At 52.7% G+C, this 25142-nt stretch overlaps 1 protein-coding gene across 2 annotated transcripts; it reads right to left on the bottom strand.

Moving 5' to 3' along the window:
* Positions 1-16370: 16370 nt before the first annotated feature.
* Positions 16371-24171, bottom strand: PIF1 (PIF1 5'-to-3' DNA helicase). 2 transcript variants are annotated; one of them, XM_069459022.1, is made up of 13 exons: positions 24094-24171; positions 22813-23383; positions 22001-22133; positions 21793-21918; positions 21519-21672; positions 21318-21432; positions 21133-21239; positions 19735-19874; positions 19340-19446; positions 18485-18572; positions 18179-18324; positions 17284-17475; positions 16371-17071 (listed from the first exon to the last, which is right to left on the bottom strand). In XM_069459022.1, the coding sequence occupies exons 2-13, from the start codon at positions 23362-23364 to the stop codon at positions 17012-17014; spliced, it is 1920 nt and encodes a 639-aa protein (XP_069315123.1). In that variant the 5' UTR covers positions 23365-23383; positions 24094-24171; the 3' UTR covers positions 16371-17011. The 2 variants fall into 2 exon arrangements, with proteins under 2 accessions (XP_069315123.1, XP_069315120.1); XM_069459019.1 differs by lacking the exon at positions 24094-24171 and having other exon boundaries at positions 16463-16662; positions 17274-17475; positions 22813-23364.
* Between the last annotated feature and the right edge of the window lie 971 nt (positions 24172-25142).

The raw sequence follows: 25142 nt of genomic DNA, 5'->3' as shown, positions 1-25142 counted from the left end.
CCATGCCTTACAATGCACTTAAAATGTGCCAGTTACAGATGTAAGAGCCTTATATGTATTAACACCTTTATAATGAAGGGCTGGACAGATAAGTTGTCCTTTATCTCCTTTAGGTCTTGGACCCCCATTGAGACCTAGGGTGTGTCTCTCCATGCTGGCTCCAGAAATCTGCACACACAGAGACACATCTGTAAGACTTACGAGCACATCTCGGGGGCGGGGTTTAAAAAAACCGAGGACTTTGTGAACTCCCTGGTTGGATAATCCTTCAGTGACCAGGTGGTGGAGGTGCTAGGAATTGTGGGATGGCTGGCAGGAAGGCTCTGAGAGATAGGGTGAGAGTCAGGGACTTCCCAGAATAGTTGGTTGCTCTGGGACAAAGGCCAAGGGGCTGGCTGACAGGAGGCCACCGCCCGACCTCTCTTCCCCCTGGAGGACTTCCTTCCCAAAGTGAATGGCAGAAAAGCCTGGACCCCTCCTAGACCCTGTCTCCTGGCTGGTGGTCGTGGATCAAGCACACCCCTTCACCTCTGTGCCTCCACTGTGAAATGAGGGAGTTGCATTAGACTCTTGCTGCCGCAGATGGCCTGGCAGAGCTATGGAGGGGGCAGTGGGAGGGGCCTGGACAGAGGGCGCTGGGGGCAGGGCTGGGCAGAAAGGAGAAGTGGTCATTTTGGACTTGCCAGGTGACTAGATGTGATGGGAAGTGTCTCAGGCAGATGGAAATGGGAGCTGGAGCTGGGGAGAGATTAGGGCAGAGAGGCAGCTCAAGCGAATGGCTGACAGTGACTCTTCTCAGAGGGGAGATGCGGTAGGTTCTACAGGAAATAAATTTGGGAGGCTGCATTCCTCCTCTCCTCCCCCACCCTGTACTCCAGGAAGTTCACAATTAGCATGTGAAAGGCTCAGAAAGAACCTGGGAGAAAGAGACCTGTTTAGCTCTCTTCCCCTCGCTGTTTCCCATCTTAGGCACAAACTTTGCTCCAAGGAGGCTGCTCCAGTTAGTCCTGTTAAGTCCCTGTGAGCCTCAGGGGCCCTTCGGACTCCCAGGTTGGCATTATCATCTCTGTTTTCCCGATGAGGAATCTGTGGTTCACAGAGGTTCAGAAGCTGCTCCGGGATCACAGAGCGAGAAAGTAGGGAGGCCAGGCCTGGAACCTGAGTGTCTCTGACCTCAGCAACTTGTTCTTAACCTCCAAAGCATAGGACCTGGCAATTGAGTTTAACTCTAAAAAGTCAGGATTAAAATTGAGGATTTGGCAACATTAAATCCATGGTTGGCAGGAGAAGCAGACAAGTTCCCTTTTCCTCCTGCCACCTCAGTGTGCACAGCCCTGCCAGCTGCCCTCCAGCCCTCTCAGGGCTGCTGTTTGTCCCGACATACTGAAGCCAGGGGAAATGGCAGGGTCCCAGGCCTGGGGGCTTGGTGGTGCCCCTGGTAGAAACAGGCAGGTTGAGAGAAGGAAATAATTTTCAAAATGGTTATAGTTCATTTGTCATCAGACAGACGTGGGTCTACCGCTTATCAGTTATGTGCCTTTGGGCCATAAACGAACATCTGAGCCCCAGTTTCCCAAAATCATATGGTGAGGATGGTAATAGTATCTACCGCACAGCGTGTGTGAGGATGGAGTGTGAGGATGGAGTGCAGTACCGTGTGGTCCACGCTCAGCTCAAGGCCTCGGTGCTGTACCGTATATAGTAGCAGCCGTACACGTGCTTTTTATTGTTAGGGTTGTTATCTTCAGGTGGTCAACATGAGTCCTGAGGTTTGTTTGACATTCTGCAAGACTCTGGTAAGTTCACGTTTTGACTCTGAGATCCCACAAGCTGTTGGAGCTGCAGGCCTAGAGGTCAGGAGAGAGGTCTGTGGCACCACTCTGACGTGGTCTCTGGGCATGTGGAGCCAGGGTTGAGAGCAGACTTCTGCCGGAGGCTGCAGTGTGCAGAGAAGCTCAGAGATCCACCTCAGTGCCTTCTCTCCCTTCCCCATCCCTGCTGGACACCCACCAACCAACCTTCCCCTCTTAGCTTTAGCCTCGGATAGGGAATAAGTCAGGGCTCTGGAGTCAAAACATTTGAGTTCACATCTTGCCCTGCCAAAGTGGGAGGATCACTTGAGGCCAGGAGTTCAAGACCAGCCTGGGCAACATCTTTACAAAAAATAGAAAAAATAGCAGGTGTAGGTGGCATGCACCTATAGTCTCAGCTACTTGAGAGGCTGAGGCAGGAGGATCCCTTAAGCCCAGGGGTTCGAGGCTGCAGTGAGCTGTGATCATGCCACTGCGCTCCAGCCTAGGTGATATAGGGTAAGACCCTGTCTATAAAAAAATAAAAATAAAAAATAGATGATAGACCTAAATGTAAAACTGTAAAACTATGGACACTTATTAGAATTTCTGAAATTCAAAAGACTGACACCAAATTAAGTGAGGTCTGGTAAGAATGGTAAGCAACTAGAACTTACATACACTGCTAGTAGGAATATAAAACAGTATAACCACTTTGGAAAACAGCTTGGCAGTTTTTTAAGAAGTTAAGCATAGCATATATGTACCATATGATCCAACCATGCTACTCTTAGGAATTTATCCAAGAGAAATAAAAGCATATGTCCATATAGAAATTTATACATGAATGTTCATAGCAGCCTATTTGTAATAGCCAAAATCTGGAAACAACCCAAATGTTCATCAACAGGTGAATGGTAAACAAATTGTAGCACATCATGTAATTGATTACTACTGAGCAACAAAAAAAATGAATACTCTATTAAGATACACAACAACATGGATGAATCTCAAAGTGATTATGTTGACTGAAAAAAGACAAAAAAAGAGTACATATTATAATTTCATTTATGTAAAATTTTAGAAAATGCAAACTAACCTAGTGACTGAAAGCAATTCAGTGTTTGCCTGCAGTGAGGGTAAGGAAAGAGTTGGACAGAAGGAAACCTTTTTGTTTTTTAAGATGGGGTCTCATTCTTGCTCAGACTGGTCTCAAACTCCTGAGCTCAAACAATCCTCCCAGAGGGCTAGTTTTACAGGGTTTTATGTGGACATTTGTTTTCAGTTATGAGTGAAATTGCTGGGTCATATGATAATGTTGTCTTTAACACTCTGAAGAATTGCCAGACTTTTTGAAAGTACATCATTTCTAGTACATTATTATTCCATCTTCTTTTGTTACATTTATTCCTAAGTATTTAATTATTTTTGGTGCTATTATAAATGAAATTGTTTTCCTAATTTTATTTTCAGATTGTTCATTTGGATACAGAAATAAAATTGATTTTTGTATATTGATCTTGTATTACATAACCCTGCTGAACTCCTTTATTAGTTCTAATAGTATTTTTTGTTTTTGGATTCCCAAGGACTTTCTATATATAAGATCATGTTACCTGTAAACAGAGACAGTTTTACTTCTTTATTTCCAATACTGATACTTTTTATTTCTATTTCTTTCCCAATTGCCCTAGTGATCCTCCTGCCTAGGCCTCCCAAAGTGCTAGGATTACAAGCTTGAGCTACTGGGCCGGGCTGAGAATTTGTTTTTTGGTTTTTGTGGAGTTTTTTGCATTTTAAAGACATGATTCCACTGTCTTCTCACTTGCATTGTTTCTGACAAAAAATCTGCTGTCATTTTTGTTTGTCTGTAATGTGTCTGTCCTCTGATTTCTTTTTAGGTATTTCTCTTTATCATTTTTTAAAACCAGTTTGATTTATGATATAACTTGGTAGAGTTTTCTTTACGCTTATCGTGCTTGGGGTACATTGAGTATCTTTGGTATGTGGGTTTATAGTTTTCACCAAATTTGGAAAATTTCCTGTTTTTTTTTTCTTCAAATACTTTTTCCTGTCTCCTTCCCTCCTTTGGGGTCTGCAATTACACATATATATTAGGCCACTTGAAGTTGTCTCACAGTTCACTGATGCTATACTAATTTTTTTTTTTTTTTTTTTTGGCTTTTTTTCTCTTTGTGTTTTATTTTGGATACTTTCTATTACTATGTGTTCATGTTCACTAATATTCTACCCTGTCTAATGTTCCATTAATCCATCTAGTATATTTTTCATCTCAGACATTATAGTTTTCATCTCTAGAAATTTAATATGGCTCTTTTCTTTAATTTATAAAGAACAAAAATTTATTCTCTCACAGTTCCTTTTTTTTTCTGAGACAGAGTCTCACTGTATTGCCTGGGTTAAAGTGCCGTGGCATCAGCCTAGCTCACAGCAACCTCAAATTCCTGGGCTCAAGCAATCCCGAGTAGCTGGGACTACAGGTACATGCCACCATGTCCAGATAATTTTTCTATTTTTAGTAGAGATGGGGTCTCACTCTTACTCAGGCTGATCTCAAAATCCTGAACTGAAGCAATCTTCCCACCTCAGCCTCCCAGAGTGCTAGGATTACCGGTATGAGCCACCGCACCAGGCCCATAATCTCTCACAGTTCTAAAAGCTGGGAAGTCCAAGATCAAGGCACTGGCATTGGGTATAGGTCTCCTTACTGCGTCCTCACATGGCAAAAGGCAGAAGGACGAGAGAGAGGAATTCTGTGTCCTCACATGGCAGAAGAGTAGAAGACAGCTAATTTGGGTCTTTTAAAAGATGTATCTTCTACATCTCTACTTAACATGGGTCAGCCTCTCCTCTATCTTCCTGCACATTTGGAATATAGTTATAATAATTATTTTAATGTCTGTGTCTTCTAGTTCTATCATCTGTATACTTTCTGGGTAGATTAAAATTGATTTGTTTTTATTTTTGTTTTGGGTCATATTTTCCTGTTTCTTGGTAAACATGCTAATTTTTATTGGATGCCAGACATTGTGAATTTTATTTACTTTGTTGGGTGCTGGATTTTTTTGTTCTTATAAATATTCTTGAGCTTTGTTCTGGAGTACAAAAGTTACTTGGAAACAGTTCCATCCCTTTAGATTTGGCTTTTGTTAGATGGGGCCAGAACAGTGTTTAGTTTTTACCCACTGCTGAGCCAAAAACTCTGGAGTGCTTTACTCAGTGCCCCATTAATTGTGAGGTTTCCATTCCGGTTGGTAGGAATCACCACTATTCCCAGCCTTATGTGAGCTCCAAGGATTGTTCTCTCTAATCCTTTTCAGTGGTTCTTACCCTGCTTTCTGGTAGTTTTGTCACATACGTGTGCTGAGCAGAATCACTACTGAAGAGGTACCATTTATAGAGCTCCAGGGTTCTCTCTGTGTAGCTCTCTCCTTTCTGGTTCTGTGCCTTGAGAACTCTAGCCGCTTCTTTCCTAGTTTCCCAGCTCCACCTTTTTTTTTTTTTTTTTTTTTTTTGAGAAAGGGTTTCACTCCATTGCCCAGGCTACAGTGCAGTGGCATCATTGCAGCTCACTGCAACCTTGAACTCCTGAGCTCAATTCATCTTCCCTCCTCAGCCTCCCAAGTAGCTGGAACTACAGGCATGTACCACTGAGCCCAGCTACTTTTTTCTTCTTATTATTTTTTTAGGGGTCTTGTTATGTTGCCCAGGCTGGTCTCAGACTCCTGGCTTCAAGCAATCCTCCTGCCTCGACCTCCCAAGGTGCTAGGATTATAGGCATGAGGCACCATGCCTGGCCTCCAGCTTCACCTTTTGATGCAGGAAGACTACTGGACTCCAACTGGTTTCCTTCTCTCTGTGCTCCAGTCTGGAAGCTTTCTTTATGCAGTAGGGTGGGATACTTACAAGGTTCACCTCTTTTATTTTCCGACTCTCAGGGATTACAGAGATGACTGTTTTTCATTGTCTGGGCTTCAGTGTCTTGAGAACTATTGTTTCATATATTTTGGGGGGTATTTTAGTTGTTTTAGGTAGGAACATAAGTCATCTTGGCTGGAAGCAGAAATCCTTATAATCTTTTGTTAATTTCTTCAGCCAGCTTGAGGGAGAGCTTGTTGTGTACCCACCTTACACTGGTGCAACTCTCCAAACATTCCAAATTTTCCTGTCTCTGGGCCTTTGCACGAGCTCTTTCCTTTGTCTAGAATGCTCTTTCTAGCTGTACTTCCTCCTTCCGCTCAAAGAGGCCTTCTCTGACTATTCTAAAGAGGATCACTCTCCCTTTTCTTTCCCATCACGTTTCTGCTTTTCTTTACAGCTTCTTCTACTAGAATGTAGAAGGAATTTTTGTCTGATTCCCTGGAGACAGCTCAGGGCTAGGCACACTGTAGGTGTTCGATAAATATTTATTGAATGAATAAATGGATAAATGAGGTCTTTGCATACTTCATGGTGCCTGTCACATAAAGGAGCTCAGTCATATTGGGGGTGTCTGGCTGACTGGAACACAACTTCCTGCTCCGAGGTCCCCAGCAGGGAAGGGATATTGGGCCGCTGCGCTGAGGCCACAATCGGCTCACCCTCCACCACACTCTTTCTTAGTGATAACCAAAAGCCCCTGCGTGCTGGCCAGGGGAGGGCTGACAGGTGGGGCTGATGAGTTCCAGATCCAGGCTTCTGGGCCCCAGCACAGCCTGATAGAACCGGATACTGGCCGGAAGCCAGAGTCAAGCTTCCATGACGTGTTGCCTACAAGGGATATGCCCCGCCCTTGCCCCTTGGTTGGCCTTCAGGTCTTGCCCGCCCACCTCAGAGCTGTCTGCCACTCGGGAAAGACATCCTGCCTCGTTCCAGTTCCAGGTCCACTTGTATGGCCAATGGCAACTATTAGAATACTCACAGGACTAAACAGAGGTTGGCTCCATAAAGGGAAAAGTACTTTATAAATTTAAAACATTCTGTAAGCACTCACTGAACTGGAAAGGACTTGGGAAGCTTCTGTTGCAAATCTCTACTTTTGACAGAGAGAGAAACTGAGATTTAAATATAGACTGCTGAGCACATACTTGGGATTTTGTGTTTTTACTCTAGCTCCTGACCACTTGGCTCCCTCAGGGTAAGCACCCTGTGTCTTGGTGCCTCCGTACTTCCCAACCCCCACCTCAGCTGGGGGCCTTGACCCATCTTTGATAAGAACTACAGCTACCATTTTTTGTGCATTTACAAAGTACCAGGCCTTGCTAAGCACCTTGCATACGTCATTTTATTCTCACATCGTAGGATGAAATAGGTATCATTATCCCCATTTTACTGATGAGGAAACTGAGGCTTGAAGATATTAGGTGACCTCCCAAAGGTGCTATAATTAGTAGGTGACTGAAGCAGCTCAAACCCCTGAGTGGGAAGTCTCCAAATTTGTAGGTTCTGGCTTCTTTCCCTTAGCAGTCTCTTCTAATCACTTGTATCTCCTGCCAGCCATTCCTTCCTGGGCCCTTGGGGAAGGTATTTGAGAGTCTATTTGGTCAGTCACTGAAACTGGGCAGGACAGGGTCTAAGACCTCCGGCTGCGAGTCTGCCCTGAGGCCCAACTCTGAGTTTTTTAGAGTTGGCAGTGAGGATATTTCTGAAGGTCAAAGATAATCCCATGTCAAAAACAGCCCTGGGAGAAGGAAGGGGGAATAGCCTCTGTGGAACTGAGCCCACAAGACCCAGCCATTCGCCCAGCAAGTGTCCTGCCAGCTGGTTCTCCAGGAGTCCCCAGTGCCACATTCCCACAGGATGGTGGGAGCTGCAGAGGGCGGCCGCAAGCGGAAGTCCACCCCTTCAGGAGCTCCTGGAGGGGCAGGTTACCTCTCGTAGGACCACAGAGGGGAGCTGGCCTCTCCAACAGGGAATAGGACTCCAACTAAGCCCTGGGGAACCTGGGCACTTTGGATGAAGGAGAGCGAGGGTGGGATGGGCAGCCTTTCCTTCCATCAGGGAGAAGCTGGGAATGCTGGTCAAGCCATCCACGTTTTCCCAAGCCTCTCGGGTATGGAGTGTGCCCCACTGTGTGTCCACACCACAGAGCCTCCACGTGAGAAGTTGTTATTGCTGCGTGGCAGATGAGGAAATTGAGCCCAGGGCTCAGGCATGTGCTAAATGCTGTGTGATGAGGTGGACCATTCTGGGGGAGGCTGCGGTAGCCATGGAAGGTTCGGTTCCCAAGCCTCAGGAGTTACCTGAGCAATGTGTGGGTGGTTTATCAGCAGAGAAGACAGCAGAGGCCAGAGACTACTGGAGCAACCTCAGCAGGTTATGAGGCAGGCCTGGGCCAGGGCAGGAGCCTGGAAACAGGTGTGGGAGGATGGGGCTGGGCTGGTGGGAGATGCAGGAGTCTGGAAGGATCTCAAAGATCATCTATCCACTCTACCCGTCTTACTCTACGGGAAACTGTAGAAAGAGGGAAAGGGGCTTGCCCAAGGGCACACAACTGGTTAATGGTAGAGCCAGGCCAGAAAGACCCTGAGAAGCTCCAGGACACCCCATTCAACGCAGAGCTTCCCCTCCCCAAACACTAACATTGGAAGTGGCTCAATTTCCTCCTGTAACAGACCTTCCTCCGCCAGGGATCAAGCCCCCACCAAAGGCTACCAGGGGTCCCAGTCAGACCCAGCTCAGCGTCTATCTCACTGTGGGCCCCTGAGGCCTTCCCTCCCGTTCCCTGGGCTCATCTGTGACATGGGCCATTGGACTGACTGGCCACCATGGCTCTTTTCAGTTCTAAGTGGCCAGAGGAAGGCCAGGCTAGGGCTTCTTCCTCACTCTGTGCCCCACCCCCCAGTCCAGCCTGACAGGGGTGGGGCCAGCCCAGTAGGGCTCACATGCCTGAGGAGTGAGCGCCTGGTCCCGAGGAGGCAACATGATCTGTAAAAGATCCCTGACCGTCTTTTTGAACCCTGGAGTGGGCGTCTCAGTCACGTGAGGACCACAGGGGGATTAGCGAGGCTGAGAGGGGAGGCAGCCATCTGGGGGAGTGATGGGAAGGGGCGAGGGGGTAGAAGGAAGCAGGAGAAGGAGCAGACTGGACCAGGGACCCAGGAGAAGGGGAAGCAGAAGAGGGAGGCAAGAGCCTGCCTGGGAGCCATGCAGGCAGAGGAAGGGTGTGGGCAGGGGGCTTTGAATGATGCCTGGTCCTGAAAAGAGCCTCTGTCATGTGTCACATACAACACCAGGCACAAGGAGACCTGGTGGGGAAGAAAAGAAAGCATTAAACTTAGAGCCTGCCAGCCTGATTTTCAGACCCTTCCACTCATTAGCTGTGTGGCCTTAGGAGGTCTCGTGGCCTCTCTGAGCCTTAAGTTCTAACAAATAGCAGGTATGTTCTGTCCTTCACATGGGTGGGCAGTGAGGTCAGATGTCAGTCCTCCCCCAAAGCCTCCCACTCCCCTTGCTGGTCACCTGCTTGTGCCCCTTCTTTCCCCAAGCCTAGGGACTGCATTCAGCCCAGCTGGGGGTGGGAGGGGGTGGGGGGGTGGGGCGAGGACCTTCCCAAGGCTCACTTTGGGAGAGGGGAGTGCATACCTGCTTCCCCATCCCTGCTCTCCCCACCGTGAGATATTTGGGGCTCCCCCCGCCATTTCCCAGGCCCTGCTTGCCTTCACTGCAAGAACTGAATGTTATTTAAAAGAAGATCAGGAGATTTGCCTTAAATAGGCATGGAGTGCTGTGCCCGGGCCCAGGGGGAGAGGTGGGGGAGGGGAGGAGGCCATCCGAGTGGAGGAGAGAAAGGAGGGAGCTGAAAGAGAGAACAACCTCCCCAGGGGTGTGCACAGCCCTTCACAGTTTACCACGCACAGTCCCAGTCTGCGGATACATGCCAGGGTCTTTCTGCTCCAGCCCCCGGGGAGTGGGGAGAAGGTGTTCAGGAGGCTAGGAGCTCAGGGATGGGGCCTCCCCCTGACACCTGCCCCCACCATCAGTTCCCAGACCTTTGGCCCCTGCCCCCGGGTTGCCCCTGCCTGTTCCCCCAGCCCCAGCTTGTAACTGGACGCCCTCCTCACTCTGCACCTTCCCAGGTGAGCTGGGGCTCTGCTTACTGAACCCAACACCGGCTGGGGGAGGGAAGTGAGGGGACACCGCAGGGGTGGGTCTTTGCCCGGAGGCTGAGGCAGAAGCAGGGGAAGGAGTCCAGGCTGTCACTCTCAGCCCCCAACCCCAGGGCTAGTGTGGCTCCCGGAGTTACACTTTCCTAGTCTGGGTCACCTTCTAAGCCTTCCAAGCCCCACCCCTCCCATCTGGGCCTGGCCACCAAGGAGTCAGCGGGCTTAGGGGGCCATCTGTCTCCCAGCAGGGGATGCTCTTGGAATCATAAAGAAATGGAAGTCTTGCTTGTGGGGTTTCTGGGACAGAGCAAGGGGGCAAGGAAGCAGTCCATGGTCCATCCTTTGTGCGAAGGCCCCGAACACCGAGGGGAGGCCTCAGACACCCGGGTGCCCATCCTGGCTCTGCCATTTACAGCTGCATGACCTGGGGCCAGCCACCTTCTGCAAGCCTGGCCGCCCCCTCTGTAAACTGAGTCTAAAGATTCCACTCCTAGAGTGTCCATGATGCTTTGCTAAGATATGGCAAATGCACTGACTGACCAGGGCCAGGGCCTCAGGTTTGTTGGGGAAAGCAGAGGGGGCCAGACTTCCCCTCCCCTTCCCCATGGTGGGTGGGCACAGCCTGGGCCCTCCAGGAGGCCGGTGGGAAGGAAGGCTTTGTGAAAGAGGGCATTCATTTACTCTGGGCTGCTGTTAATGCTCTTTGTTATTCCTCAGAGACTATCAAGAGAGGAAGTGTGGGTGGCCCCTACAGGTGAGAGTAGTGTAGACAAATCTGAGCTAACCTAGAGCAGCGGTCCCCGACCTTTTTGGCACCAGGGACCGGTTTTATGGAAGACTATTTTTCCAAGGACTGGTAGGAGGGGTGGGGGAGGCGGGGGGGGGGGGGCGGGGTGAGGAGGCAGAGCTCAGGTGGTGGTGTACTGCCTTGTTTTCCTAACAGGCCACGGACTGCTACCTGGGCCAGGGCTAGGGGTTAGGAACCGCAGACCTAGAGGGTTTATCAGGTCCCTGCCCGACCCCAGCTCTTAAGTCATCCTAACACCATTGATTGGCTGTTATCCCCATTTCACGAATGATGAAACCGAGGCTCAGGAGATTTAGGCAGGACATCCAAGGTCATGCCGTGAGGAAGTGATGGAGCCGGTATTTAAACACAAGATTCTGGCTTCAGGGCTCTCTGCTGCCTTTGCAAAAACCCCAGGACCCTGTATCTGGGACTTGGGTTCCAGACACAGCTTGCAGTGTGGCCTTGGCCAAGTTGCCTAACCTCTCAGAAAGTAGTTTCTTTCTTCTTTTTGTGTGTGTGTATATGTGAGACAGGGTCTCACTCTGTCCCCTGGGCTAGAGTGCAGTGGCATCAGCCTAGCTCACTGAAACCTCCAACTCCTGGGCTCAAGCAATCCTCCCGCCTCAGCCTCCTGAGCAGCTGGGACTACAGGTGTGCACCACCATGCCCAGCTAATTTTTCTATTTTATAGTAGAGATGGGGTCTGGCTATGTTGTTCAGGCTGGTCTAGAACTCCTGCCTCAGGCTCCCAAAGTGCTAGGATTACAGGCATGAGTCCCCACACCTGGCCAGGTTTCTCTCTTCTTTAGATGGGGACAATTGTCCCACCCTCTTCTTTGGGTTATTGTGAAAAAAAAAACAAGAGGGTTAATGAATACAGACCATGAGGCACTCAGCAGATACCTGGTGGAAGCTTCCTAACAAAGGAAACTTCCCAGGCCTCACTGGCAGCCCGAGGCTCCTGAAGTGTCCATGTGCCCCACAGGCCCGGAGACTGGGAGACAAAGGAGCTGCGGGGGGGGGGGGGGGGTCTCTGCAAAGGGATCCAATGACCACTTGGCGCCACCTAATGGCCTGTGGCATGTGGTGCCTGGGGAGCGGGAGGGCCTGGCTGCTTGGGACTGGGGGTCTGAGTATGACCATTGGCCCAGTGGGGATGGGAAAAATATACCAGGACCTCAGAAAGGGTAAGGTCAGGCCTACCTGGCACCCCACTGATGCAGGGTGAGGGTGAGCACCCCACTAGTCCTGCCATCTTGGCCTGTCAAGGTCCCCGCCTCATATCCTGTACCCCAGGGACAGCTGGGTGGAGACCAAGGAGAGGGCACAGGGTTCTGGTTCCAGCTCTGCCACTGAGAAGCTCTTCCTGCCCCAGCTACCTCTTGCTGCAAAATGGAAGTGAATATTCCCTGCCTCTCAGAGACCTGTCACTGCCCGTGCCTCTGTTCATTTATCAAACGTTCCATGAGGCGTCCACTTTCAAAAATCATCATGCTGAGTGCTGTGGGGACACAAAGACATCTAAGCCAGGTCTCCTGGTACCAGGGGATCCTCCCCATTCTAGGGGGAGACCAGACCGACTTATCTATCGGTCACCACCCTCAGGTGCAGATCCCAGAGGCACTGAAGAGGGAGCACTGAGAGGGGAAATGAGTGGGGGGCAGCAGAAAGTGGGACTCATCCCCTGCCTCCTGCCAAGGTGAGTGTTTCTGAGAGGCGGCAGGGACTGTAGCTAGTCAGGTCATAGGATTCTCTTTTTCTCTTTCTGAGGGCCATGCCCTCTGGCCCGGCCCCCTGCCTGCCTCCTAGCTGGGGACTGGCTGTCTCATGCTCGGCTCCCTACCGTGGGCTCAGCCCCCTCAGAGCCAGGCCTGCCTCCCCCAGCTCCCACCTTCTCTTGCATTAAAGCCTTTAAAGGGAGCCATTGGCTCCATCAGGGGTAGATCACACCTGCTTGGGGCATGTGTACTGCCACTGCGAAGCTCCTCTCTCCTAAATGCCTTCCTCCAGCGTGTCCACCTGTGGGAGAGTGGAGAGGAGAGTGGGCGATCCCCGAAACTAGGGAGGAAACCGAGTCCAGGGTTCCCGCCCCCACCCCCAACAGGGGCGCAGACACCCCCCTGCATCAGGGCTGCGTTCTCAGCAGGTAGCAAGGCCTTGTGGTCCCTGCCTGTATGTATTCATTCCCTGGCAGTCGGCAAGGTGCCCACTGAGGCTTCAGAGAGGCGGGCGGCTCCATCCTATTCTGAAGAGCTTCCTGGTGAAGGCACAGACCCGCAGCAAAGCACAACACAATGTATGTGCTCCCAGAAAGGGGCAGGGCGAGATCCTAGGCAGGAGGCACCTGGAGAGGCTGTGGCTCTCAGAAAGCCCCTCCCTGCCCTGCTCCCAGGCCCAGGCCGGCAACTACCTGTGGATGCTGGTCAGTGTGGGCTCTGGGGTGAGAGGCTGCTCCTGCCAGCCCCACCCCTCATCCTGACTGACAGGGGGTTTCCCTACACCCAGGGGTGCAGGTTCAAAGTTAGATTAAATTAGATGTCAAGAACCACAAGGTTTCTTGTGCATGTGCCTCACCAGATAATGCATTCTTGCATTCTGGCCTGAGGTGCGGGTGAGGGCCAGGGACGTCTGTAGCTCCCCGTACAGGGCACTCGCCTGCCTTCCTTCAGGGGCCTTCTGGAAAGCATTTTCCCAACTCAAAGGGATTGCTAAGGAGAGGACTTTCTGGTGCCCATGTAGTCTCATCTCTAAGCAGGGCAGGTGCATGTGAGACCAGGGAAAGCTGCAATCGGCTCCTGGATGAGGGAAAGAGCTGGGTGGATGAAGGCGCCCACCCCAGCAGTGTGTGTGGAGCGGGGGCTCAGAGAGAGGAGAGTCCCAGGAGAAGATGCAGAAGCAGGCTCACACCTGTAATCCTAGCACTTTGGGAGGCCAAACTGGGAGGATCGCTTGAGGCCAGGAGTTTGAGACCAGCCTGGGCAACATATCAAGATCCTGTTCTTTATGAAAAATAAACAAATTAGCTGGGCATGGTGGTACTCTGAGGGCAGGGCCTCTGTGTGATCTGCTCAGAGCTGGACCTGGGAGGAGGGCTGTGTAGTGTGGGCAGATTCAAACATCCTGGCACATAAATGGCACCACATTTAAAGATGCCCATCCCTTCCTTTAGGCTGGAACCACCATCTTCCAGTAATTCGCCAAAATAACGAATGCAATGGGAAAGAGGAGAGGCACCTGCTATGTTCTCTAGGCCTTTTAGAAAACACGGGGTTGTTCTTTTGGCCACGCACATACGAATCTACAGGAAGGGTGATGTCGTGGACATCAAGGGAATGGGCACTGTTCAAAAAGGAATACCTCACAGATGTCACCAGGGCAAAGCTGGAAGAGTCTACAGTGTGACCCAGCATGCTGCCGGCCTTGCTGTAAACAAACAAGTTAAGGGCAAGATTCTTGCCAAAAGAATTAATGTGCATATTGAGCATATTAAGCACTCTGAGCTGAGACAGCTGAAGCGCGTGACGGAAAATGATCAGAAAAAGAAGCTGAAGAGAAAGGTGCCTGGGTTCAGCGGAGCGCCAGCCTGCTCTGCCCGGAGAAGCACCCTGTGTGAGAACCAGTGGAAAGGAGCATGTTCCCTAGGAATTCATAGCATAATTGGTGTAAAAAAAAATAAAAGACACTGGACTGTAAAAATGTTTCTGTTCATTTAGTAGAAGTGTGGTGTCCCCTCCTCCAAAGAAATATTTAAAACAAATTTAGTTGTGTTCAAAAATAAATACATAAATAAAGACCCCCATGGTTGCCCACTTGTTGCAGGGCAGGGGGTCACCCTTGTGGACTTGGCTTCTGCTCCTAAGAGTGTCTTCTGTTTAGAGCAGGGAAAAGGGATTGCACCACAGAAAAACAATTCACTCCTCAAGGTCTGGAAGGGTGGTGGCAAGGCCAGCCAGGCAGGGGTGCTCCAGGGGCCAGGCTGGCACCCCTCTGAGCCACTTCATCTTGTCTGCCAAGGAGCTGGTGTAGGAAACAGGACTGTGCTCTAAAGACATCACAGTGACTGGATGCGGTGGCTCATGCCTGCAATCCTAGCTCTTTGGGAGGCTGAGGTGGGAGGATTGCTTTAGGCCAGGAGTTTGAGACCAGCCTGAGCAAGAGCGAGACCCCATCTGTACAAAAAATAGTAAAGTTAGCTGGGCGTGGTGTCACACACTTGTAATCTCAGCTACTTGGGAGGCTGACGCAGGAATTTGAGGTTGCAGTGAGCTATGATGATGCCACTGTACCATTCTAGCTGGGGTGACAGAGCAAGACCTTATCTCAAGGAAAAAAAAAAAGAAAGAAAAGAAAAAGACATCACAGTGATCATTAGTGATGATAAATGTTAATAACAGCTACAGATGGAGTTCCTGCCATGTCAGGCCTTTTTAACAACGCTATGTAAAAGAACAATTACCACCTGTACTTTACAGGTGAAGAAAGCCTCTCAGAGAGGTTTGGTAACGTGCCTAAAGCTGCACAGCTGGCGAGTGGCAAAATCAAGGCAGGAAACCAGATTGTCTCCTGAGTTAGAACCATTGGTAAAATTCTTCACAGGCTTTTGTCCTGCCTCCTCCCCGAAGCCCAGAGTGAAGGCCTGAGGCCTGTACACCCTCTCGACCACCACAGCACTGAACCTCCATGTCAATGTCCCCACCATTTAACCAGACACTGCCTGGGCACCCCCTCCCCCACTGTGGGGGTCTCTGCTGGCTTTTGGGAGACAAGGATAAGTGCCTTCGAGCACCCAGATTTTGTGTTGCCCAGCAACCAGCATGGTTTTATTATTCTCAAACTTCTCCCACTAATGGTGGTTTTACTTTTAAGTACCCATTGCTCTCTTTTATTATTATTATTATTATTAAGACAGAGTCTTGCTCTGTCACTCCAGCTAGAGTGCAGTGGTGTCATTGTAGCTCACAGCATCCTCAAACTCCTGGGCTCAAGTGATCCTCCTGCTTCAGCCTCCCAAGTAGCTGGGACTACAGGTGCGCACCACAATGTCTGGCTAATTTTTTCTATTTTAAGTAGAGATGGGGTCTCGCTTTTGCTCAGGCTGGTCTCAATCTCCTGAGCTCAAGCGATCCAGCTGCCTCGACCTCCCAGAGTGCTAGGCATTGCTGTCTTTTAATTAATTAGACACCTGTAGCTGCCAGTGCTGCCTCCACCATAACCTGTGTTTACCACCCAGAATTGACACCGTTTCACTCATAAGCAGAGAACATTAGTTTTAGCTAGCCTGTGAGCACCCCTGGGCAATTTCCATCAGGTTTTTTTACAAACTGGTTAGTTTGTTGATGATTCCTTTCCCCTCAGAACATTCAAGCTGGAGCCCCAGCAAGGCCTAAAATGAGAAAGTTTCTACGTAGGCCCCTAGTGTCCCCTGTGACATTGTGACAGGCCTGTTTGTGTTTCCCACCAGGTGAATTCTCTAGTTCGCTCTTGTCTGACTATCAGGGGATGGTGATTCGCCTTGTCATTTCATTGTTAGTCACCAACGTCAGATAACTGAGCTTTCCAAACAACCAGTGCCACTAACAAAACCTCACATAAGGGTGCTGTGATCTCAGCCACCGTGGTGTGAACACCTGTGCGTGCACGCACACCAGTGAGAGGGAGAGAGGGGAGGCAGGACGCACAGTTATTCACAATTCACAAGTTTATTTGTCCTAAATAAATACAACCTGAAAACATCCATTTCAGTGCCCTCAACACTATTTATCCACTGAAAAAGCAGCTTAAGATACGGGCACACATTTTGCAGTTTCTGTTCTCAGGTAAGGCTCAGAAGGTGCTTGTTCTAGGCTGGGCCTAGCTGTGGAGATGCCCCCACGTTCCGTTCTCTGTTTTGGGCCTGCAACCGGCCTGGGTCTCCCCCAGGTTCCCCCGCTAGAGATGCCTGAGGCTGCTCTGGGAGACCTGTCCTCACTGCCTCTCCCTTTTGCAGCCCAAAGGGAGGGTGTTCAGGACTCTGTAGCTCTGTGTCCATCCCTTGCAGAGAGCTTTGTCCTCTGACACCAGGTACCACAGGCCCATTCCCAACTGGCACAGAAAGGGTATTTATGACCCTGAAGCAGCTCATCTGGGGCAAAAGGAGACAAACCGAGGCACAGCTGGCACATGGGTGGGAAGCACTCTCCCTTTAACACTGCCAGGAGGCAGGGAGCCCCTAAAGAATGGAGCAAGGAATGCTGGTCCCCCTCCCCCAGTTATTCCCTGGGGCCCTGGTCCCCTAGGGAGCAGGAGGGTGAGGAGACCACTATTTATCTTCTCTTTGCAGCTGGGGCTCAGAGGTTTGGGTCCATGTTCTCCTGGTCTGAGGCTGCCTCCTCATCATTTGGGGACTCCTGGATTAGAGCCAAAGAAGCTCAGTCATGGGCTTGTGCTGTTCCCCAGGGCACATCCTGGAGGCCAACATTTCTTTCCTCTTGCCTCTGGCCCCAAAGCAGCCAGTAGAGGGCTCTGCCATCCCCACCCAAGTCCTACTTGGCCTTCCCTCTGTCCTAGCTCCCAGCCACCCATGGCCACAGGGACCCTCCACTAGGTGACTCTCTCTTACCAGACTGAGGCCCCTGTCCCGCCGCAGGGTGGCATAGAAGTGCAGCACACGGGGGTCACAGCGAACCACCGTGGGGTCAAAGTCCAGCACACGCAGGCCCTGCAGACTGCGGGCCCGGGACAGGGCCACATAGGCCTGGCCACTGGCAAACACACGGCCCAGAGAGATCTCCACACAATCCAGGGACATGCCCTGGGGGATGGAGGAACAGAGATGGAGCCAGCTCAGCCTGAAGTCCCTGGCCCTGAAGAACCTGACCCTTCACTAGCCTGGCTTCTGCTGGATCTCCTCACCCAGTCCAGACAGTCTTAAGACAGAGGGAGAATATGACAGCAGACGGTTGTCTGAGTAGGAAGGGGACCAGGAGATGCAGCTCTTGGATAAGAGTTGAGGGATGGGGGTGAAAGGAAAGAGCTCAAGTTCTGGGTCAGAAGGTGCCAGTGGAGCTTGCCACTCACTAGCTGTGTGACCTGGACAAGTTCCTTAACCTCTCTGAGCCTTGGTTTCTTCTTCTATAAAATAGGAATGATTATTAATTATTCTTTACTTCATACAGTTGTAGGAATTAAATTTAATGTATCCAGCACTGGCTCAGAAAATGGTAAGGCATTCTGACCTATAGAAGCAGAAGGAAAAACAAATAAAAAGAAAAAAAGAAAATGGTGGGGCAGGAAGTGGCAGAGGCAAAGTGAACGCGTCCAGGAAAGGGAGAGAAGGACTGGACTGGGAAGTTCACTAAAGAAAGGCTGATTCTACTCCTGGCCTGGAACTTTCCATCTAGGGCAAGCTCAACCCCCATAAAGCCTTCAAGACACATGGAGCCCCAACATGCCCAAGGCATACCCTATCCACTCTCTGCCCTGCCCTGTCCCCCTCCCCCACACTGGGTGCTCACTTGGCTCTTGTGGATGGAGATCGCCCAGGCCAGCTGGAGGGGCAGCTGCTGCCGGCTGAGGAGCTGGCCCCCGGTGGCCTGCACCGTCCAGCGGTCAGCACGGATGACCTCAGAGACTCCACACAGGAACCGTACCTGCGGCAGCCCTGAGGAAGGCACGGAGAAGGCCAACCTTTCAGTCCTGCTGGTCAGAGGTGAGGAGCAGGGGCCTTTGGGCATTTCTTCCTTGCTTTTTCCTCACCCACTTACCTGGGGGCCCTGCTGCACACCCAAGCAGGAGGACTGCCACCTCCCCCCGTCACTCACCTCTCCCTTCGGCCTCGAACCCGACTACCACCCCTCGGGCGCCATTCACCAGGCCCCGGGACATGGCTAAGTTCTTCACCAGCATCACCTGCAAGGGAAGAGAGAACAGCCCTGTCTCTGTCCCCACAGCTGTTCTCGGAGCTGCAGAGCAGGGAGCTGTCATGGCAGAGGCACCAAGTCCCGATCCTTAGCTTGCCACCAGCTCTCTGTGATCCCTGGGGCAAGCTGCCTTATTTTCCTGGGTCTCAGTTTCCCCTTGTGTCAAGGAGGAACAACACTTGCTCAGCTTGCCTCAGGAGGTGGTAAGGATCATTAAGGTAACCTCTGTCACAGGGCTTTGAGGAGGATCAGACTCGTGAGGGTACATATGTGGGCCACGAGTCTTGAGGGACAGCCCCTGGGTCCTGCCACCCCTCTCTCAGCCACACGGGGTGCCCCTTGGGCATTTTCCCCTTGGGTACCCTTTGGATCGTGAGGAATGTCTCCCCCCATGCCTGCCCCAACACCGGGAAGGAATCAGGACTCACACCTATAAGGTACGCGACATGAGATGGCCATGGAGGAAGGTATTTCACTCCCCATTTTACAGATGAGGGGACAGAGGGACAGAGCTTCAGCAAGGGAAAGGGACTTGCCCAAGGCAACACTGCTTGGAGGAGCTCCCGGTGCAGGAAGAGGGGAGCAGTGGAAAGCTGAAGACAGGAAGGTGGGTGAAACAGGAAGGAGGGAGGGTTGTTTGGTGTAGTCAAAGTTGGGGCCACTGGCTGCAGAGTGGCCCGGGAAGAGGGGGACAGATCAGGGAGGCCCACGCAGGTAGCCCAAGCTTCCAGAGTCTAGACCCTGCCTCCCACTCACCTGAGCCCCCAGCTTTAGCTGCAGGAGCCGGCTAACGGGACACTGGGCATCCAGGGTCTGGGCTAGCTCAGGGTGGCTGTCCACAGCCTCAAAGCTGTGTACCTTATCTGGAAAAAGTAAGGCAGTTGGGCAAACAGGTTACAAATCACTGACTTGTGGCTCAGTGTCCAAAAGCACCTATTAACCAGGGCATGGGGGATGGGGTAGGGACAGCTCAGGCCTAGCTGGGCTTTGGAAACAGTCTACCACACCTCTCAAAGTCACAGTTACTTCTGCAAATGTAAGGGTCATAGACGTTGGGACCTAGATATCTAAATGACCCCATGACCTGGGCTGCCACACCTGCTTAGCAGCCACTCCCAACTGGTCTTGCCCATCCCCAGCTCTGTGCTCACCTGGCAGCTCCTGCAGCCGCCTCTTGTTGGTGAGGGCCACGTCATCCTGGTGGGTGCAGAGCCTCGTGGCCACAATCCCATCCTGCCCTACCTTGTTGGTGGCTGTGGCCCGGAGCTGGCGAGTCACCTCATCTGAGCACCTGTGGGGGTTAGGCTGTCAGGACAGAGCCCACCTAAACAGCAGGGAAAGTGGGGAACATGGGCAATATGGCCGAAGCAGCAGGTCATGGGTCAGGCTTGGGACCGAAAAAGGGCACCAGGGCAGGACTTGCTGGCCCCTAGGCTGGCCAACCTGTCCCTTCCTACTTGAACCCCAGACATGGGGAATGAACGTGGCGTGAGGGGGCAGCAGTGCGGGGCTGTGCTCACAGGTGGGCACCTTTCCTGCTGCTGCTCCCAAGTTGGAGCTGGCCACCCTCCCACCCCACGCTGCTGCTGAGGAAGTTGGATATGATGAGTGAGCACAGGCCAGAGGTTTGCAGGACCTAGACTTGGGGCCGATGTGGACACCCTGCAATACTGGGTACCCTGCAGTCAGGTCAGCCTCCAGGGTAAAATCTTCTAGCCACTTGCCTGCTGCCTTGGGTGAAAAATCCAGCCTATACTTCTATCCTTTCCAATTTCAAGCCTTCTTCCACCTGGAAGACCTGGCATAGCAGCAACTCAAGTGGGACGAGGGGAGCGGCATGGAACCATCTGTACTTGGTCTGCCGCTCAGCCTTCTTCTTATCCCCAATGAGTGGTGGTGCGTGCTGTACCCCTTCCTGTCTGCCTCCTGTGTCTGTGCCGGGGTCCGCAGGCATAGAAAGCCCCTCACAGCCACTCTACCGCCCTCATCCCATCCCAATCTGACCTTTCAAGGCTCAGCTCTGGCCTATGTCTTATGCCCTCCTGGCCTCCTTTCTACTCCCACGTTAGAGTAGCTGTGGCACTTCACCCTTTTGTCCTAGTGGAGGAGAGAACGTGTCTGCAGCCTCCCCTCTCCCACCAAGTGGCCCCATGGGCTCTAAGAGTAGAAGGCTCTTGGGTGTTAGAGTCAGACCACTTACTGCCATGACTTTGGGTGAGTCAACATCTCTGAATTCCTTCTGTGTGTCCATCTGACTGTCTACCCTTCCTTCCCTGATCTGCACTTTGTGCCAGCCCCTGTGGTGGGTGACAGGGACCCAACCCTGAGGGAGGCTGGGTCCCAGCGCTCACAGAGTGACCTTCTCCTACAGGGCATGACACTCTCTACTACAATCTGCCTTGGGTTTCCCAGTGTCCCGCACAAGGCTTCTCTTCCTGTACAGACTGCTTGTTCCCGAGGACAAGCATCTCTTCCTCTTCCCTGTGTTCCACTCTGACCCACGCCTGGATCCTCAACCCATGGCCCCTTCTTTACCCACCAGGGCCCACCTGCCCAGCCTCACAGCCTGCAGCAGAGAGATGAAGGTCTGGTCTGCCTGTCTCCACACCTGAGTCAGCTCCAGGGTCACTGGTACACACCTCTTCCAGCTCTTGGCCTGGTGGGGGCAGGACGGGGATGGGTCAGGGAGCAGAGCAGACCCCCATGGGGGGCAGGGCCAGGGCGTGAGTGGTACCTGGAAGCAGAACTTGGGGGGCTGGGAGCCCTTTGTCACAGGCGGCAGCTGCAGGAAGTCCCCACAGATGATGAGCTGGATCCCTCCGAATGGCTTGTTCTGTTGCCGAACAGCTCTAGAGAGGAGCATGGGGTGCTTTAGGCGCTAGGGTGGGCGGGTTCCACACAGGAAGAGAACCCAGACCTCACCGTACACACTGACCTGGCCACGGCCTCCAGCTTGTCGAACAGGTCCGCCTCCACCATTGAGATCTCGTCAATGACCAGCCGCTGGCAGTTCAGCCAGCCCTGCCGCACGCCTGGCCTCTGGGCCAGGGTCACACACTGGGCCAGGGGAGCCTGCCCTGAACCGATGCCTGTGAGTGACACTACTCAGCCTGGGCCAAGACTCAAGCACCCTCTAAACCCTGACCACCTCCCTTCCTTCCCATAGGCCTGGCTTGCTCTTAGCTCAAGCCCCAGGGACTCCCACTTACCTGCAAAGGCATGGAGGGTGGTGCCCCCGATGTGGCATGCTGCCACCCCGGTGCTGGCAGTAGCCACAGTGCCTGTGGGGGGCAGTGAGCCCAGGATACGCTTCAGCAGGTATGACTTCCCTGTCCCTGGGCAAGGGGCAACGTCAGAGCTGCCTGCTCCTCTATCCCACCCCACCTCTGTCCTCCTACCCGCTCTCTGGCCCGCTACCTGCGCTCCCAGTGAAGAAAATGTTCTGGCCTTTCAGGACGACCCTCAGCACAGCAGCCTGTTCCTCAGAAAGCTGGGGCTTGGTGGGGGGCAAGCTGAGCCTCTTCACAGGCAGGGGCCACTTTGGGGCATCCTGGGGGCCACAGGGCTGTCTCAGGGCCTCCTCCTACCCCTGCGGCATTGGCCCCACCCTTCCTGGCCCCGTGCAGTGCTAGGCCGGGTAGCCCCGTTTCTCTGCTGGCTTCACACTTGGGAGGCCTTGGGCAGCCCTGGTTCACCCGGAGATCTTGCTGGAAACTCTTGGGGTCCAGGTCTCTCCTTGGGCCCTGAGGCCCCTCAGTGTGTGGGTCCGGATCCTTCCTCAGCTCCCTCTCCTGGGTTCCTTAACCCCTCTGGTACTGTCACTCAACTCTACTTCTCATTTCTCTATCACACACCTGTCTCTCACCTCAAAGCTCCCAAGCAAATCCCTGCCTAGCCAGGGCCCTTCATTGCGCCATTTCTATCTTCTCGCCGCACTAGTTTTCCTTCTGGGGTCTCCTTTCCAGGCCTCTTCTGCTCTCTCTTTTCATGTGGCCTGGGCCCCGTTTCCTGTTTTCAGGCACCCGGCCTCAGGGGTTACACTATGAGAAGCACAGGTGCAATTCCCACACCTCTGCCATGCTCAGATGTCCAATGGCCACCTCCTCTGAGACAAACGGCAGCCCCTTCAAATAGCCACAATGGCTTCCCCCAACCCTGGGCCTCCTCGGTCTCTTCCAAGTTAGAAAGTGGCACACCCACTCCCAAAGCGCCCCATTTCCTGTCCTCACAGCGCTAGGTTTGGCCCCAGTCTGGGGCTCCGCGGGCCGCTTCACCAGCGTGGTGTCCGGAGCCCGGGTGGTCGCCCCACGCCGCAGCTCCTCGGGCTGCACGGGGCTGATGGTGACGAAGTCGCGGGGCCTCGGGCCGAGCAGCTGCGAGCGGGAGGAGGCCGGCCCAGGACCCGGGGCCGCAGCCAGCTTGAGGCGCAGCGTGCGCAGGAAGCGGCGCAGGCGGTCCGGGGGGCAGTCGGAGAGCAGCAGCTGCACGGCGCCGGCCCCGGGAGCGCCGTGGGCGGGGACCCGCAGCGTGCTGCGCCCCGCCGCGGCGAAACGCGTGAAGAGGCGCGCGGCGCGCAGCGGAAAGCAACGCGGCCGCTCCGCCGCGCCTGGCGCCTGCAGCCGCAGCATCAGCTCGCGGCGCTCGTTACGACCCAGGCTCAGCTCGGCGCTGCGCAGGGCCTGGCGTCTGCGCGGCTGCCCGCCGGGGCTCAGCTCCTCCACAGCCACGCGGCACCGCAGCTCCGCGTCCTCGCATTCCGCCGCCGCCGTGCCCGAAAGCATCGTCACCGCTTCCGGAGGTCTGCAAAGAGACCGGAGCGCAGGAGTCACGGAGATTCAGGGGACATAGTGGGTGGCATAGAGGCCGTGACCGGAATCCTGGTCAAGCCCACATAGGATGATGGAGGCTGTCACTAGTAACACAAGGAAGTCATAGAGACGGTGAAAGAGCCCTAAGGCTAGCCGAAAACCCACTGTTAGAATGTACCCTGCCACGCAACATTGCTGGAGCAGCGCAGGGGCACCCAGGATTGGGGGCGTCTCGGCAGTCCTGCAAGGACTGCATTAGAAGGGGGTCCCTGCGCAGAAAATCCTGCTTCCGAGAGACCCAGAGCCAGCAAAGGAATCCTCAGGGTCCTCTCCCCAGGAAGTAGGAGAATTGCATGTGGGGAGATGGGAAGGGGAAAGACATGTAATAAGCGCCTTCTGTCTCCCAGGTACTTTCGCTGGTTTACGTGCAGCTAGGAGGTCTCACTGCTCCCTGTGTACAGAAGTGGAAACGGGATGGGAGAGGCAAACTCACTTGCCCTTCCTAGTCCACAACGGCTAGTGGAGGTCAGAATCGGTGTGATTCCCATGCCCTGGCGCTTCCCATCTTCACGGTGGCGATGGGGCGGAGAATATCTTGCTAGGGAAATTGTGGGGGGACCCTGGGGTCCAGGAATCCATGCTCCCTCCGTCTGTCCCCTCCAGACTGGGACCCCTAGAAATATCAGGATTTCTGCTTCCCACCTCGGGGCTCGGGCAAACACTCACTTGTTTGGGAACGTGGATGAACAAGCTGATCAGAGCCGGCTTGCTGGCGAAACTACGAAAAACTAGAAACTTTCAAATTCTAGGGCTAAAAAATCACCCTATCACCGGCTGGATCTTTAAATTCTCCAGCCAACCAGAGGTAGGGGCGTGGTAATGGGCGTGTCTTTAGTTTTGTTCCAACTAAAGACACGCATGGAGCTTGGGCTGTACCAATCGCACACCAGCGGAGGGAGGTTTATCGCGGCGGCCGAGCATACCAAGTCGAATGGACGAGTGGGAGTGGTGAGAGGAGGCTGGGGCCGCGGCTGGGCGGCGCGTAGTGTAGTGTCAACCAACGCGGCAATGAAGATTTATTTTCAGAATCATCCTTCCAACGCATTCCCTCTCCTCTCTACCCTCCACACAGCGGCTGGACTTGGCCTTGGGGAAAAGCTATCTCCCGTCCCTCACAGCCCTGTTTCCGCTCACAGTTCCAGCTTCCACTCCTGGGCAGACCACCCTGAGGCCTGCCTAGTCCGCTGCACCTGCCCCGCAACTGTTTCCCCTTCTCTGCCTTAGTAAGGGGCATTTTAAGCATTTGTCTTTCCACCCTGCTTAAGGTCCGTAAGTGAGAAACTCAGACCTGTGGCAGGTGCCAGAGGATACAAGGGAAGTGTGTGAGTCCCTGTCTCCAAGGAATTCTTGTCCCTCCTCTTGCACTGTATACTCAGAGAATTGATTTTTAATTATCTTTTTTTTCCCTCATAGAAGCGTGGAATTACGTAGCTGGAAGGGCTCTTATAGCTGAGTCCAGCTACCGCCTTTTATAGATAATCATGGAATAAATTGACCTCATTTTTCAAATGAGGAAAAAAACCAAGGCTCCAAGAAGTTTTACTGAAGGTCACATTGCGTATATATAGATAGCAAGATCAAGCCTTGAACCCAGGTTGCTTGCTTGCTTAACTGCTACACCTGCTTAGCTATCATACCTCACTGCTCCCAGGCTACTGGCCTAATTTCATGACGGGCAGAGCCTGGACTGG

Source organism: Eulemur rufifrons, chromosome 2 (assembly GCF_041146395.1).
Source record: "Eulemur rufifrons isolate Redbay chromosome 2, OSU_ERuf_1, whole genome shotgun sequence".
In the NCBI taxonomy this organism is placed as follows: domain Eukaryota; kingdom Metazoa; phylum Chordata; class Mammalia; order Primates; family Lemuridae; genus Eulemur; species Eulemur rufifrons.
Note: the sequence above shows the minus strand (reverse complement) of the source record. Positions and strands in the feature narration are given on the sequence as shown.